The sequence below is a fragment of the Phallusia mammillata genome, chromosome 2 (genome assembly GCF_965637545.1).
Source record: "Phallusia mammillata chromosome 2, kaPhaMamm4.hap1.1, whole genome shotgun sequence".
NCBI lineage: Eukaryota > Metazoa > Chordata > Ascidiacea > Phlebobranchia > Ascidiidae > Phallusia > Phallusia mammillata.
Window position 1 is genome coordinate 23222564 of NC_137253.1, and position 17198 is coordinate 23239761.

General features: G+C 39.5%; 1 protein-coding gene across 1 annotated transcript; it reads left to right on the forward strand.

Annotated features, from left to right (window-relative positions):
• The first annotated feature begins 1305 nt into the window (after positions 1-1305).
• On the forward strand, positions 1306-15724 carry LOC145213683 (uncharacterized). The gene is made up of 15 exons (XM_080082045.1): positions 1306-1758; positions 1931-2606; positions 2676-2760; positions 2892-3082; positions 3508-3694; positions 3968-5225; positions 5558-5824; positions 5928-6031; positions 6396-6504; positions 7069-7182; positions 8293-8465; positions 9189-9327; positions 9794-10052; positions 11434-11648; positions 13474-15724. The coding sequence occupies exons 1-15, from the start codon at positions 1393-1395 to the stop codon at positions 13540-13542; spliced, it is 4212 nt and encodes a 1403-aa protein (XP_079938171.1). The 5' UTR covers positions 1306-1392; the 3' UTR covers positions 13543-15724.
• The last annotated feature ends 1474 nt before the right edge of the window (positions 15725-17198 follow it).

A 17198-nucleotide genomic window follows, 5' to 3' on the forward strand; every position in this document is an offset into this window, starting at 1 on the left:
GGTTCGGGTTCAGTTCCGGTTCGACTCCCTGCTTGAAAGACCAATATGTCACTAGTGTGTCGCGTTAGCGAATCACTGATATTGGGACACTCAAGAACGGTGGTACTAAATGCCACACGGTAAGCAATTTTAGTGGACATAAATATGCATCATGCTTTTTTTAATTTTGCACTTTAAAAAGAGCTGACGGCTGAAACTATTCTGGTTGGGGTGAGAGTTTATAATTGAATAACTCTACAACGTACTTATATTCTCCCGTTCCGCCACACTGTGCGATTTATGTGGGTAACCATGCGGTATATAGTATGACCCCGTAAAGAACAGGTCAATAACTTTGGTGTATGTTGAAAGCGAGAAGTCTGGACATTACATAGATTGCACACTTCAGTTGCCCCTTGAAAGACAACGAGACTCATGTGAATCGTAACATATTCCCCTGTTCTCTGCTCATACATTTCATGAATTGAAATGTTTTACTGGAGCTTGATTAAAAATGGTAAGCGTTGATATCATTAAACGCATGTGCGAAAGAGAAAAACTGCATTTCAAACAGGTTGGTTGCACTCATCCGACACAGGATTACTGGAGCGAATCATCATTTGCAGCTCGCTAGTCGCTACACTGTGTTGTTGTGTTGCTGTGCCTTCGTGTTTCGACTTCTGTTGTTATTATTTTCTGACGAAATTTATCACAAAATAATTGTTGGGGCATCAAGAGTTTGTGTGCACAGCGAGTCACAAGAGGAAAAGTTAATCTGTTTTGAGAACAGTGGCCCCGAGTACCGACCGAAACATGTTTTATGGCGGACCAGGATGAAATATTGACAAAAAATAGTATATTACAGATGGCTCTAGTTGTTTTACTGTGTTGCGTAAAGTATAAGGTGACGAGCCAGACTTTGAGTTTGTTAGAACACTAACACAACTATATATTTAAGCAAGGCAATTCAGGTTTGTTTTGGTAAAAAGTAATTTTGCCACATTAATACTTTTGTTTTTGTTAAACTTAAAGTCTGTCTACTAAAGTGTAAGAGAAATTATTTTGCATTCCCCCTATGTGTCTGGTAACAATGTCATGTTATAGGGTCCTCCAGAAAACGCCTTGTAGTCCACCAGTTTGAGTTGAACATAATGTCCCACGGGTTGGGAATCGCTGTTAAAAAAAATAACCCCTTTATCACATGTTTTCAATTGTTTTGTGAATATAATTTAATAGCAATGCTTATAGGTTTTGTTGAAAACTAGAGTGCTAAGTAAATTTGAGTATACAAGACCCAATGAATACATCTTATGGAATCAGAAAACTTTACATTGCTATGTTTTTGCCATTTAGTGTTGCTAGAAATTTAGGCACAACATTTAAACCAATGCAGCATATTTCCTGTTGAATAGAATGGATGGAAATTTATCCAACTATGGTTTGATATTGTCTGAAACGGAGTCATCAGAAAAGTTTGGGATCACTAACAACCAAGAAGATATGTGTACACAACACCAACGTAAAACCAGCGTGGAGTCCAACACCTCGCAAAAAGATGGCACATCATTGTCCAGTTCTGCTTCAAATGCATCTGTGCCTGGGTCTTTGTCCCAATACTTGCCAAATCCACTGCAAAGAAGTGCTGGGCATGGATATACAGGGATTAATCAAAGCACTCTTGAGCGTAAGGAAAGTACTTCAGACTCTGAGAAATCCGGTGCATTTAAAATTAAGATGCAGTCTTCGTACACCACCCTCGAAAATGACCTTGAACATCAGGTATGTATGTCTTTTGGTGTCAAGGTTCATTCATAATACATTCATGCTGAAATACCAAGTTTAAAGGTTTAGGGTTTAAAATTTGAAAGCAAATGTATAATGGCAATTTGTAAAAATCTATTTGTGAAACTTTGCTGGTTAAAATTTTAATTTTTATGTTGTGTTGTTTTAGGATTCTGAAAGCATTGTTGACAGTTCATCAAACCTAAGCAGTCACTCAAAAAGCTTATCATCTGTGTTTGCAAGTGGGTCTGCAGATCTTTCTCCAGTAAAGCAAACTGCTCACCAACGAAAAATTTCAGAGGACTGGGTTGTTTTTGAAGACTTGCCTAGCAAGGCTTCATCTGTAGTCAGTCCATCTCCAATCAGTTTCGGAAGTAATGCTGCACCTCCAGAAATTCCACAGCGGAAAGGTTGGCTTGCAAGTCCTGCAAATTCACCAGCTCATGGTATTGATTTGTTGACTATGGACAATGACTCCCTTTCTGAACACCTTCATCGAGTTTCACCACTTTCACATAACATCAAATCAGCAGGACCACCAATCCCAGATCGATTGATGTCGCCTCAAAGAAAGCTACCTGAGCCTTCATCTGCAAGCTCAAGTCCAGCTTCGAAGCTGTTTGATTTTCGGTTACCGCCACCTAAGAGTTCTGGTTCATCAACAAGGCGAACATTACAAATGACTGCCAGTTCATCGCAGCATAGTGCAGGTCCTCCAGTTCCACCCCGAAAAGACATGAACAAAACCACAGACTTACTTAAAATGAACTCTGTAGATGAGAAACCAAATATTTCAAGTAACCAATGGATACAGTTTGAAGAAACTATTGATGGTGAAAAGACAGGTATTTATTCAATGTTGTGAAACAATTGAATTAATTTGTAGAAATGACATTCAGAATTTCTTCTCTTAGATAAAAAAGATTTGCCAAGTGATTCTGAACAACACAGCATAAAACTGCAATCTCCAATACAATTGCTCGGTGGTGGAGCTGAAAGGTCAGCTACATTCTAAAAAGTGTTTTTTGATTAAAAAAATAATGAAAACTGTTTTTAGTATTAATAAATGTTGTTATGACATGTTTGGTGTTACATAACTGTTTGTATTATCCATACTACACTTCTCATAGCTCTAATTCTGCTGAGAAAGAAGCAGTGGAGGAAATAACTACACCTGAAAATGATTTGTGGAGAAGGCCAACATCAACCTCACCCAATGGTTCACTGAGATCTTCAAAGAAGAAAAAGGGAGGTTACCACCATCTCAGTGACACTGATGATGAAAAGGAAGATGCTCAACATACATCAGAAAACTTGCCTGGTATGTCAGAAACATATTTACAAATGTGTTGATATTGTTAAAATCCACTTGATATGACTTATATCAGTAATGACCCAGCCTAAACCCTAGTCTATTTTCCAAAGCATGTTAAATATTAACCTAATGATTTCAGTTTTAGTCTAATATGGACTTGCATTTTTATTCAGTAAAAATACGGTTTATTATTAGTTTACTGTATACTACCTACTTGCATACAAAAAAATATGTTTTCAAACTCATACCAACTCTGCTGCTTAAAGACTTTTGTGCATATATTGATTTTTGTATTGATCAAAAACTACTGATATCTTGCATACAAGAATCAATGTCGAAGCCAAAACTGCAGCTGTAATAAAGTTAACCAACATTACTGACATATTTGCATAGGCCCGACATATATATTTACCAAACCAACTTTGGTGCAGAAACAAAAAAGATAACCATCCAAGTTACTGACATGTCACCTGCAAAGCCATTGTCAAGATGGGCACCAATTCCCAATGATGACCCAGCAGGCTCATCTGGTAATGTCAGCCAACAGAACAGTTTGATGGATGAACCGATACATGATGATATTGAAATAGATGATGAGTTTGATGAAAATACCAACAGGTGTGATTTTTTTACAGATAATGGTTGTCATCAGTGTTGCCCAACCTCAAGTACACTGAGTTCAATTGAGTCTGTTACACGAATTTATTAGTCTGTAGCTGTGTCTTGACACACAAAGATATTTTTGAACTTCATGTTTTTAAGGGTTGTTTTACAATTTTTAGCCATTGTTGCACAGGGAAAATTAGTCATATTGCTAAAAATGCTGAGAAACCCTGCTCTATGCTGAAAAACCCATAACTTTGTTTAACTCAGAAATTGGTTATTTTCCAGACTTTCGGCTGATATAAACAACTTGAAAGGATTCAATCGTGCAGACAAAGGTTCACAAAACAACCTTGTGGATTTTTCTGAATCTGCTGAACAGCTGGAAGTTTCTGCATGTGGCAGCACAACCAGCAGTGCGGAAGGAGACCTGGAGACAATATTTGATATGACAGCACAAGGAGATACTTTAAAAAGGAAAAGAAAAAAGAAGAAAGAAGAGGAATTGACAGTGGCTGGTACACCTACTTTCCAGATAGGCTGTGACAACATCACCAACCCTAATGTGCCAGATACTGCGACAGAATCCAACCTGGCCACAGCACAGACTAAACCGGCAGATGCTTCATCAAATCTTGCTCCCACTAATCCATTCTGGTGTCCATCACCTTTAGGTGATACTGTGTCGTTGTCGTCCAGCACCAGTGAAACAAATCCCTTTGAAAAGGTGCAATTTCAGTCCACTACTGCTACACCTTTGCCAGTACCATCTACAGCAGCACCATTGAGGTCAGTGGCTGGAATTCCAATACTTCCACCTCCACCTGGTTCAAATAAATGTCGGAACACATCCAGTGGATCATGGCGGGCCAGAACACGAGAATCCTCTGTGTCATCACCATTGGCTGTGGTTCAGCAGGAAAAAGCCAACTGCAGTTCTCAGTCACCTATTTTGGACAGCTCTTCCGATTTGTCCAGCTCTGTATTTGTAACACCTGTGAAGTCGCAACCAGCATCTCTGGTTGTTGAACCTGCTGCTGAAACAAATGGACACTCCACTGAAGATGCCTGCTTAGGCTTAGATGTAGCTGATGGGGCCACATCCACAAGCAGTGTACAAGCAAAAGTTGCCAACCCTGACAATATTTCAACTGCAAGCAACAGTCAGCAAGATACCAATATTTTGGAAACAACACTTTCTATATTGGATGTTTTTTCTAAACCTTTAGAACAAGCACCACTTCCAATTGACATTGAGAATACAGACATAAAAACTTACCATGCAATGCAAGTGGAAAGCTCATTTCCAGAGTTAAGGGATGATTCTCTGGAATCTCTTGAAAAGTTCCAAAAGGCTGTTTCGGTTGAAAGTCCTGCTGAAGTCCATGACATATCAGGCCTTGATAAAAAACAGGTTTCCTTTTCTGATTACGATCTTGTTCCAAAAGCTACAGAGTGGAACATGCTGATGCGATTTCCCCGAGAAAAGAAGGTTATGAGTTCTAGAAAGTGGGTCGACATTTATGTCCGTTTGGACAACAAAAATGTAAGTCAGTGTTGTTTAAAGACCTAAAGCAGGGCTGCACAACCTTTTTTGCCATGACAGCCACATCTCAGGTCCTTAATTTACCAATGGCCGCCAAGTGTCTTCTTGTTTTTCATTTATCTTCTTGTTTTTCGTTTAATATTGTGGAAGATTTATGTTATAATGCCCGATCTACTGGTGCTTAAAAATCATAAATTTTGGCTGTACGACCACAGGTTGTGCACTCCTGACCTAGCGTGAAGCATAACTAGAAAGTGTTTTACCAGACTTTTGGACATGTAAATGTGTGTGTTACTTTCATTGTTTTGTAATTTAATTTAAACGTCATTTAGGTGAACAACCCCTCACTTCAACTTTACCACAACTCGAAAACCAAAGACCCATTTTTCTTCTTGTCACTTGCGAAACATGACTGGCAAATCACGGACCCGGTTCGCCAGTGCAGATTTTACCCATCTGGAAGCTTAGAGGAAGTTGACATGGAGGCAAACAAAAGAAAAGTCCACACTGTGAAACTTCTTAACGTGCATTACAAAGAAAAATATGCATTTTTCTCAAAGCAAGATCAGTTGTTAATGAAAACACCATCAGGCTTTCGGGTAAGAAACATCTTGTTCGGTTTAAGTGTTGGGAGTTTTGTTAAAAATAAAGTGTTTTTTGTACTGCAGACATTAAATTATATTAAAATGCATTTGTTTGCAGCATTCATTAAAGGGAAAACAAGCAACAAAACTAGGAACTGAAAATTACATGGAACTCCTGAGCATGTTGTTTGCTGTACGGGATGCTGCCTTTGCTGCTAACAGGTCCAAAATCAGTTTTATGTGTTTTGTGTTGTACATATATAATTTAGAAATACTAGTGTTTCGGTAAAGTGTATATTACCAGGTAATGCTTTGTTGGACATTTCCTCACTTAAAATTAATGGCCTAATATGTTAGTGGGTTAGCTGGTAAAGCCAAATAGAGAGTGCCTTAAGCTACATTGCTGTATTAAAATGTCACTATCTACAGTCCAACCTAACTTAAAACCTCTGACATTTCTAACAGCAATGTTTATTGAGCTTGGAGCCAATCAAAAAAGGCTTGATCAGATCCAAAGCTGTTTGCCACCCTTGATACGTTATTTGAAGTCACCAACCAATTTACGTTTAATCAACCTTGTTCGCAGGCTTCCTCCTCCGAGCAAAGGGAGTGAGGCGTCAGAGCAGGAGCTCCCTCCTCTCATGAACTACCACTCTCGCGACGAAATCGTCTTCGATCTGCGCGACCAGTTCAGAGTAAGCTACGTTTTGCGTGACCTTTTAAGTTTTTTCTGTGCTCTTTTGTATCGATTTTGTGGGTTGACGTACGCTTGTTGTATTTTATGCTGACCTGGCTTTTAAAAGAGTCGACATTTCGGCCTTTTAAGCTTCCAACGCAAACGTGGTTCTGTGACTAATTTGGCATTTCGTTCACCACAGCATTACGAATAAATTTCCAGCAGCCTGCTTTTTTTAGTGGAGTATGCGAATATTGTGTCACATTGCGCTGTATTGTTAAAGAAAAGTTATGTTGTGTTGGTATTGTATTTTTCTCCTTGATACGCATTTTCAACGAAATTATGTCATACTAAACTGCAGCATAATCCAAGTATGGGAAAACTCTATACAGTGCGTGGTTTTGAACATCATAGTAACATACTGCCCTAAACGTTGCCGTGCATTTGCATTGCTCTCATTAGCCTCAATCGACGAGGCCAACCATTTAGCTAATGAAGAAAATCTGTTGTTTGCCGGCGTCCAATTGCCTTGCTCCATTAGCGTACATCGCGCGCCCCTCTTAACCAGTTGTTTCCTTCGCAGGGCGCTGTAGGCGTAGAAGGAGAGATCAGAGCCTGTTGTGTCGCGGTGCATTGCTTTGTGACGTCATTTCTATCGGGCGACCCCGTGGTTACCGTGACTTTCAACGATCAACAGGTAGATCGATTTACTGTTTGTGGTTAATGTATTAGCTCAAGATCGGCCGGTCTTGGTATTAGCAACCATGCTGCTATTCCCTGACGATTTCAACATCTGCTGCAATGTGCTAGCATGTTTAATTAGGCTACAATCTCGCACAATCGTGTTATTGGCCCTTAAGGCCCATTTACATGACAAAATTTGTTTTGTTGGCAAGTAAGCTGAAGTTTAATCACTTATATATACAGTTACCAAGTTATACTGCATGTTTGCTGGAAAGCATATCGTTGATATGTGTGTAAACAGATTTTTGACAGCTGTATCAACTGGTGGTAGATAACAAACACTGGCTTTTGTTGGAGCCAGATTTAGCAAGATGCAGTAAAGTATCTTCACGCCTGCTTTTTTGAGCTGCTGCGTGATTTGTATCATTGGTGCGGTGGTCGTTCGAACAATTGCACGGGTAGTTCCATAGGACGGTGTCCGTAATGATACTACAGTTACTATAGAATCGAAACTATAGAAACAGTGGCTTCTCTAACGCACTATTGTACTTTCGGGCCGTAGAAAATTTCCATGTAAGAGTCAGGCGTTTCCTTTTGACTTTGTGTCTATTTTTACCTATTCACTTGCTTAAGGAAAAAATATGCAATTGGCTAGCAAGTTTATGTAAAAGGTTCATATCAAAGTCTTTTGCTCTACACAACACTTCAGTCATGTAACAATTTTGCATCTTAATTTCGTGGCATAAGGTTGGTGAACCATATATACCAGGGTTTTAACTTTTAAGTCGGGCCTGACTACGTTCTGTGTCCGTTATTTTTTAAATGTGAATTACCGAGCTAAGTAGCTAGTTGCTGGATATAACCTTATGCCCAACAGCTCCAACTTCTTGTTTAAGCCATGGTCTACTATTGTCCATTGCGAATGTTTTCTTTATTATGGGCCTCTCAATCAAACTTATGGGCCTGAACGGGCTTCTCTAAAACGATTCGGGTTTGGGTCGGGCTTCGGCCTTGCTTACAACTCTAATATGTACATTGATACCCAGGTTGTAAACTGTCGTCCATTAGTGACATGGCTTTTTTAACCAAGCAGAAAAAAACATAAGTTGAGCATTGTACACAGGTTGAAGGATGCGAGGTGGCCCGTCGCGAGGATATAATGCCGAGTAGCAACGACCGTTGGGTGGAATTTGAGGAAGTAAAATTGCATCGATGCAGTGCAGCCCGCGGTTATGACAATAAAACCGCCTCGGTAATCTTCAGACCTCTCGACGCCTGTCGATTTGAATTAATGAGGTAAGCGAAAACAATTGCATGTGGTTTTAGTCTAAAGCTTGGTTTCGTTCTAAGTTTGGGATTGATATGTTTCCGGTTTCTGGTTCGTTTATGGAATTTCGTACAGTGCTGGCGTACCACTTGTATTGAAAAAATCTGTTCGCGTGCCAGAAAATACGCTACATTGCAACAGCCACCATCAACACACTGCTTTCTGTTGTTTTATAAACGTGTAAAATTCGAGTATTTATGGCACATTATCGCATGTTGCATTGACTGAGAGTTAAGTTAATGGTTTTGAATTAACTGCTGTCTATTAAGTAAGCTTACTTGCCACTTAAAAGGCTGTGTTGTACAACCTGTGGTACACACAGTTTAGTAACTACTGGTTTATGCATTTGTGCTAAACTTGTGTGCGTTTTCCTTACCTTATCAAAACCGTGCTTGGAAAATTTTAGTGGTTAATGTTTTGCCTCTAGGCAACGATTAATGGTATTAGATTACTGTTCGAAACCCACAGTGATTAATTTTGACACGTCCCTTCCAATAGACTTCACCAAGTCCAAACAAACATGGCGGTTATTTTCGGTGCTCAAACATATTACGAAGTGTTCTATTACAGCCCCGTTTATATTTTTCTAAACCGGGGCATTGTAGGTCACGTTTTCCCACCGTAACTCATCGTACTTCCCCTTATATTAATTCTGGGTTACTCATGGTTAAAACTATCCAATTTCCTGGCAGGTTTGGATGCCTGTTCGCGGAGCCAGAGTTACCAATCTCCATACGTGCTACGGTCGCAGTGAAAGGAGCGCGCGTTACGCTTCGTTGCGTTCTTCGTTCCGGTCCAGAAAACAACGCAAACAAGGATCCGCTTACCCAGGTTGGATTTTTTGTGACTAATTTTTTCCTAATTAGATAGAAACAGCAGAAACTGCTTTTGTTTTTTGTCACTAGGCATTCGTTCTCTAACTCTGCCAGAAACACGCCAGTATTGGCCACTTTAACCAACACATTCTTATGCAATTATTTGTTCACCTCTTACAATATATCCTTAAGTTCACAATAGTATACCCATGCAGCGGTGGTACTAAATACCGTATGTTTACTCATGATACCGCATGTTATTACATGGTAAGCGGTTTCAATGGACACAAATGCACTTTGCGATAATTTTAATTTTGTGCACTTTTGAAAGCCCTGACGGTTAGAGCTGCTCACATTATACACACCATGCGATATACTTAGTGGTATACTATGCGGTAACATGCAGTATTTAGTACCACCTCCCATTAATTAGCACTACGATTCACCAATACTCATGATAACCTTTTTTGTGTTTTGAATAGATTCCATGCGAGGACATATCGATAAGATTCGCAATTCCTCACAGTTGGTCTCCGGCCTTTCGTCGTCCTGGTCGTTTCCGTATCAAGTCCATACACTCCAAGCGAATCGTGAAACGTCCACCAGGCCCCTCGTCGGTTCAGGGTCGGGGCGCGGTTACCACGAATGCTGTGCTGGAGGCTTCGGTCGGCAGCGCCAAGTATGAAATAGCTCACAACGCCATCGTGTGGAGAATACCAAGGTTCCCAGAGAAAAATGCGAGTAAGTTACACGGTCAACTATGTGAAATGTATTCGTAAATCAATAGATTTGAGATATCTGTTCGGTATGTGACAGATTCCTATACTGCTGTCGGGCTTGTATGATCAGCTGTTATGATGTCGAATAAGTACGATAACATTTGTATTGCAAATTTTTGAAATAAAGTTTAAAGTTTGGCGACAGTCGCGTGAGAGCCTTGTTTTAAATTTTACTCATCATTATGACACATCCAGCAGTTTTTATCAGGGTACAATATGTCGTGTATTGAAAACGTTAGGTGGCGTCTATTGGGAAAGCGTTTGTTAGATCGGAATTTATCTGTTTAGCTCATTTGGAATGCTTTCTACGCCGTTTGGCTATCGATTTAGCTAAATCGGAATGGTAGTTACATTCCCATTCCAAAATTAACGCATATTTTTACAAACGGCGACATTATTTGGCCTGAAAACGGCTTTTTTCATCAAAAAATATTTTTACAAATGGCTCGTTGCTCAGTTTTGGCTCGGTTTGGTCCAGTTCTATCCACACGCGCAGTTTGGAAAAAAGTCAACTTACCGTAGTGTCGATATTCAACATACAATAGGCCGACGCAAGCGACCGTCCAAACAGCGCTCGTGCGATGCTGTTTAAATATTGATGAAGCAATTAGTAGCTTAAAAGATTTGACTCGGCCAAACAGGGAAATATGTCGTGTCTTAACTGAACGGTGCAGATGATAAATATATGGGTGAAATCTGCTTGGCACTTGCAGCTTTAACCACTTCCCGTGTCAACAACATGTTCGCCCTTTTGATCAACCCTGTTCAAAGCAAAAACCACTTAGTTTTAAGGGTGGTTTTGTTTAACGCATTGCTGGTAATAAACATTAGCTATATCGGCAACTGTTTACTAAAAAGTAGACGAGCAAAATCGTCAAAGTATGTCTTCAAACTGTGTACCGAAAATTGCGACTGAAATCGTTCAACTGTGTTAAAAAAAACAATTGCATATGGCCTTAAGCTTCTGTGTCAAATATACTTTTCTGGTTAAGTTGGTTATGACCCAGGTCAGCAGTTTTTCACCGGAGAAACTTGAAATCATGCCTTTCGACACTTCTCATGATAAAAATTGATTGACCTAATTTTCTCCCAATGCTTTCAGAATGTCACGCATGCACGCCAGCAACTTACAGCTGACAACCTAAAATTTAGACATAAAATTTAGAAAATAACGTGGGGGTTCAAAACAGACAAGGAAAAAACAAGAAAAAGATAAGAAATCTTGCTTTAGTTCTAAAGTCTCGGTATAAACTATAAAGCATCGCTATCAACATTATGCTGAAGTGCTTTTTCGCGTTGTTAGCTTGCCGTATCACTTGATTTATGAATGAAACTTTTCACAGCCACTCAGAACACACCTCAAGTTCTCTCGTGCAAACTTGAACTTTCGTCTGACCGGGACCTCCCCGACGTGAGTGACATCAAATTTCACACCTGTGACGTCGAATACACGATGCCGAGCGCAACAGCATCAAGTGCATGTATACGATCTGTCCACCTACCCAAGAACGACAGAGCAGAGAAATTTGCTTGTTACGGTTCTCAATACATGTATAAGGTAGGTGACATTTTTAATTTTTTTCAAATTTATTCAAATTCCTTTTGTGAAGATACTGTTTTTGGCCATTTTACACATTTTGGTCAAAGAATGCTTCGAATTTTATGTTGATTTACATGCTATTTATGAGTCCCCTTCCCTGAAGGTGACACATATTGTTTTTGTCTATATTTTTTTTCTTTTTTTCCGTCTAACGCAGATTTGTTCCCACGTTTTGGTCAAGAAAGAAAGATTTACCCATTTTCACCCCTTAAACCCCAAAATATTCGTTTCTGTCTAACATGGTGTGTTAAATGCGTTTGGTCAACAAAGAGTGCTTTAAATTTATTCAAATTCGCACAGATGTTAGTTATTGTTCCGAATTTGATCCTCCTAAAGTTTGACCCCAAACGACCCAGCGGTTCACCCACAGGCCCCCAAAACAAAAAAATTAAAAACGGCTGTACTGACTAAAGTACATTATCTGAGAGTTTCATGCTTTGTTGGTTGGTGCAATGTAAGGTATTCTAAAGAATTTTGTAACTTTTTGTTGGATTCACTTATTTTTACCCCCCCAAAATAATAAGTTTTAGGCCAGAAATAAACCCCAAAATAATAAGTTTTAGGCCAGAAATACAAACCCTAATGTGCTGAAATGTTAAACAATTGTTTGCAGTAGGTTATTTGTTTAGTATTTAAAAATTTGCCTTTATCGGCCAAATAGTTACTTTTACAGCCCATAACATGTGTACACTGTCAGTCAGATAGAAGTCTCAACTCTCAAGGGAGTAATTCACTTGTTTACGATTAAGGCGGGTGAATGCAGCGGGAGTGCTCAGCTTGACGTCCGGCCGGACGTTTTACGAGACAGTCCTGTTGGTGATTAGATATCAGCTGTTTTTGCGCAGCTATGCTATGTCGTTTTATTAAGTTATCAAGCACAGTTTCAGTTTTGGAAAATTGTGTTTAAAAACTGACCTTGAACGACAATATCAAGGTCAAAGCATGAGATTAAATTGAAAGTATTTTTCCTGTTCTTATTTACTGTTTTTTGCAATTATGTGACAATAATGATGCAAAAAGATTACGGACAAAACTTTTAAAGTTGGGTTAAGGCTAAAGTTGGTTAATTTTTTCCTTAAGAATCTAAAAATAACCAGGATGTTTGTTTACCATAAATCCGCACAAACGCGCGTGTGGGGACCCATTCGTTTTTGCTTGCAAAAACAATCATATGTGTAGATCAAATGATGTGTATAGTAAATTGGTAAATATCTAACAATGATTGTGCCCTATTTTTACTGTTACCAAATCACATATGCATATGTGTGGGGACCCATTAGATTATGCTTGCAGAAACAATTAGGTTATAGTGCCAGGAAAAAGGTAGGGACCCAATGAAATGTACGTGCCAAATATATATCCATTACAAAATATAGTAAATGGTATATGTGATACATCGTTAATTATGATGAAGTATATATAAACTGGAAATATATAGGAAAACCACTATTCTAGTTAGTAGTTGTCTTGAGATTTTGGCCACACTACATTTAACATAGGGACAAAAGGATCACTTTTTCACGATTTATTTTTACGTTTGGTCAAAAATTTTCATATTCCTTTTTATTCATAAAGATGTTGATTTACAAGTAATTATCTCAGGTTTTGAACCTAATTAGATCAATTGGTTCAACCAAAAAGGCCCAAACGTAAAGATTAAAATGGAATATATCAGTTAAAGCAAGCGATCAATCTTTCACAAATATCCTTCATGTCTTGAATTTTTAATTTACGAAAGCTCTGTGCATAATTTCTTTAAAATCTTTTTTTTTGTTCGTCATAGGTGGACATGAGAGTGACGCACGAGCGTGACGAAACAAACAGCGATCGACCCAGCTGCGCGCTTCAATGACGTCATGCCTACGTCATTCCCCTTTCAGTTCTTGTAGCAACGTAAACTCGCATTGACCAGAACCCCTCAGTGTCGTGATGTCCGGTAAAGGTTTGTTGTTACCTTGTTATACCGCCTGGTGAATTGTTGTGGCCAGAGTCGAATATCAAGTGACGCCGAACTGTGAAGCGCGGGTCGGTGAAATTTAGCCCGGGATTACCTAAATTACGACTTATATTAGCTTATGCGCCTTACTTGCCCTAAATTTAAAACGGTTCGGACCATGTGTTTAATAGTATTTATTCAACCGAGCTTTAATGACCCAACTGGTAGCAAGAATAATTGACGAAACAACAGTGCTTCCCAATCAAAATCAGTCAACAATACTGGTAAACGATATATATTTCGCCCATACGTACATCATCATTCGCTCTGCAAAACAACGAGTGTAAAGGTGAAACCAAAATCAAGTAAATCAATTGGTAGCAATAACATTTTAGTATTATAATGTTGCTAAATTCACCTTTCCGCCGTTTCGAATTTGGCGTTACTTTGAGAATCGACGGGTAGCAAAACGTCTAGCACATCCAAACACATTTCTCTGTAGCAATTCGTATCTGTAGCGTACCCTGTAGCAAATTCAAGTATAAACGTCTAAAAGAACAACGCCGTACAACAGCACGCAAAACACACTGCCACATTTTGTGTTGCTTTTCTTAATGTATGCTCGTTTCTTACTGCTGCTCAAAGCAGTGATAGTGTCATCTACCATTTTCTGTATTCACGGTACCCAAGCCTCACTGCTGCCGTCTTGTGGCCACAACATGTTTATGTTCAAATTTATGTAAGCTGTGACGTGTACGACGGGTAGAACCTATGTCGCGTGAAGTTTGACTTACGGTGGTGGCATATTGCACTTTCTGTTTGCTGTCCGAATGTACATTTACGTTTCATTGTCAAGCTTCGGCATAAGAGCTGGTCGGTGTGTTTCCCTCTACGCGGGCATTTGTCTTTACCTTCATAAGCAAAAGTTTCAAAACTAAGAACTCTTTCCTTTATTGCATTGATAAATACTGTGTAATGGTGATACATCACATTTTTGCTGCAAATATTGAACACACTGTATTTTCCCAGCAACCTTCGACTAATTCAACCGCCAAACAACTATGATCTAATCACGCTTGGTGCTTTTACCTTAACTAACCTCGTTTCTAAGCAACGCTGCCAACCCTATCGCCAGTCAGTCAATTCTCTCATATAGCATCCGCGTCCCCACATGCACTGTCCCCTTGCTCTCGAGCGCCCACCTCCGGTCAGCAATAAAATTGAGCGTCTCGTTGCATCTCCGCTCTATGCATGCTCGCCGGTCTTATCTATGTCACTTTTGTCGTCGTTTTTGTTGTTAACTTCTAGTTTCGTTGTCACTGTGCGTAGTTTCATGCCGCTTTTGTCGATCGTTGCGTCATCACACCCCGGAGACAATTAAAGCGACTCCTTTGTCCTTAAAGAACATATATTTGCTCACGATAAACGTGGATTGAGTTATAAACAGTTGAATACAGTATGATACACGCGACTTATACAATGAACACAGGGTAACTAAAAATGGAAAATTGCCTGATTTGACTAAAGTCGTTTTTATGAGCGTCCGCTAGATGTCGCATATGCGTCATTTTTTGCTTGGTGACTTTCTTTTTTTGAAGCGCGCTCCCGAAAACGGCTTGATCTTTCTGGCTTTTTTCCCTTCTTTTTTGCCATGCTTGCCCTGTATGTATTTTAGTACGAAAACAAACCGTTGCTCATTCCTTTTAATACTTATTTGCTGTTAATGGTGCTTTGACTTCAACCCCTACAGTATGAATTCGCGGTGTTTTTACACCATAAGTGTTATTGTACACACATGCTGCAAGCGTTAAAGCGTAAATACGGCTTAATATTGGCAAAACATGTTTTTGTACGGACTGCCTGCAAATTCTGTAGCAATCAAAGTTTTCGCATCTTGCGAAAAAGTTTTTCATTGGCCGATCCTGACCAATCGTCGTTGTTCGTGAGTATCACGTGGGTACGTCGTCATTGAGTTCCAGTGTTGGTCGTTTGTCGCCCTCTTGTTCAGTGTTCACTTGTGGTCCCACGTATATCTCTTATCCCTGTTTTTGCCGGGTGTAGTGCGTACACGAGCAATAAAAACTTTTTCTTTGTCTCATGAACTTTGTGTTGGCAGATATGTGCGTGTTTATGGTTGTAACAGTTGCTAGACAAAAGAAATTTATAGCAGAAAATTCGTTTAGTCAGTTTTTGACGTTTGGTTGGTGGATGTACATATTCTGCATTGATTTACGTTGGAAATTTTCGTTACAGCAACAAAAAAATCGACGTTCATTTTAGTTTCTATAGAAATAGTTTCAATCAATGGTCGATATGACCAAGTTCGGTTTGGTATTATCAAAAACGAAATACATTTTCTTCGTATAGGCAAAGCCTTTCCATTTAGACTTGTTTTGCATCTTGGTGCTTGATCGATCCCTTTATAGTTGAGTCCTACAAAACAAATAACACGCAAACAGTGCAGTCTGTAAAATCAAGTGGGTGATATTCAATCAGGCACTCGACCATTTGTATAGAAGCCAAAGCTTACTATTAACCAAAAGCTGCATGGGAATTTTCGTCGTTTATTGATACTTCGAAGAAACCGCGATGTTTGTACCAAATTAGTTTGGCGATTGCAAAACTCACTTGCATAACAACCAATCGGTTTCCTTTCCCAATGGTTGTGGTTTCTTGACGGGCTTACCCACTCTCAAAATGAACACAAAACCGCATAAACTGCTTGTGGGGAGATCTCCGCCGACTAGCCGGACAATCGGAAACGCACGCCCCCTCTCATCCGTTTCTCCCGAAGCACAAAGACACTCTGGCACGGCCACTTTGCCCACGGATTTTGTTGCCAATTTTGTGCAGCTGCAGCAAGGGTACAGATGGAGTGTTTTCGTCCGCCGTCGATTTCTGCCTCCCATCACGTTTGCAACTAGAACTTGGACGGCAATTTCCAACTACTTTCCCACGCCTACATATAAAACCGAGGACATGTTATTGTTTTGTCATCCTGTGACGTCAGATGCTGAGCTTCGAGTGCTAGCTGTTTTCGTAGCAACGTCGGGAGCACATGCAGACAAACAACTCAAGCAAATTAGTCAGCCACCAGATGGCAGTATTGCTACATGCCAACCAGATTTTCAATTTGTTTGGGGTTGGATTCTCCAGTCTCCACAATTCTGTCCGCCAAGATAAATTCAAATGCAGTAATCAGTGGAGTTAAAAAATATGTAACTCGGTGTCTTATTATTATCACCCTTAAAGTCAACCGCGGGGAATTAAATACTTGGTAAATAAATTTTATGTGCAAAATATATCTTCATACGCATGGTTTAAATAGTTCTGCAAGATATAATGACATTTGAAGTGAAACACATACAATACAACCAATTGGTTTTATGCGGGACTATCTTGTTATTGTTTGTGTTATCCTATTTTTGTGACTTTTTACTTTTTTACCCATTTCGAAAATCCAAACCCAAGGGCAGCTGGAGTTCTGTAAAATTTCTCCGTTTTTTTTTTCAAGAAGAAATATATCAATTCACTGTGCACCTTATCCGTTTCCACGAAACCGTTATAGCTCG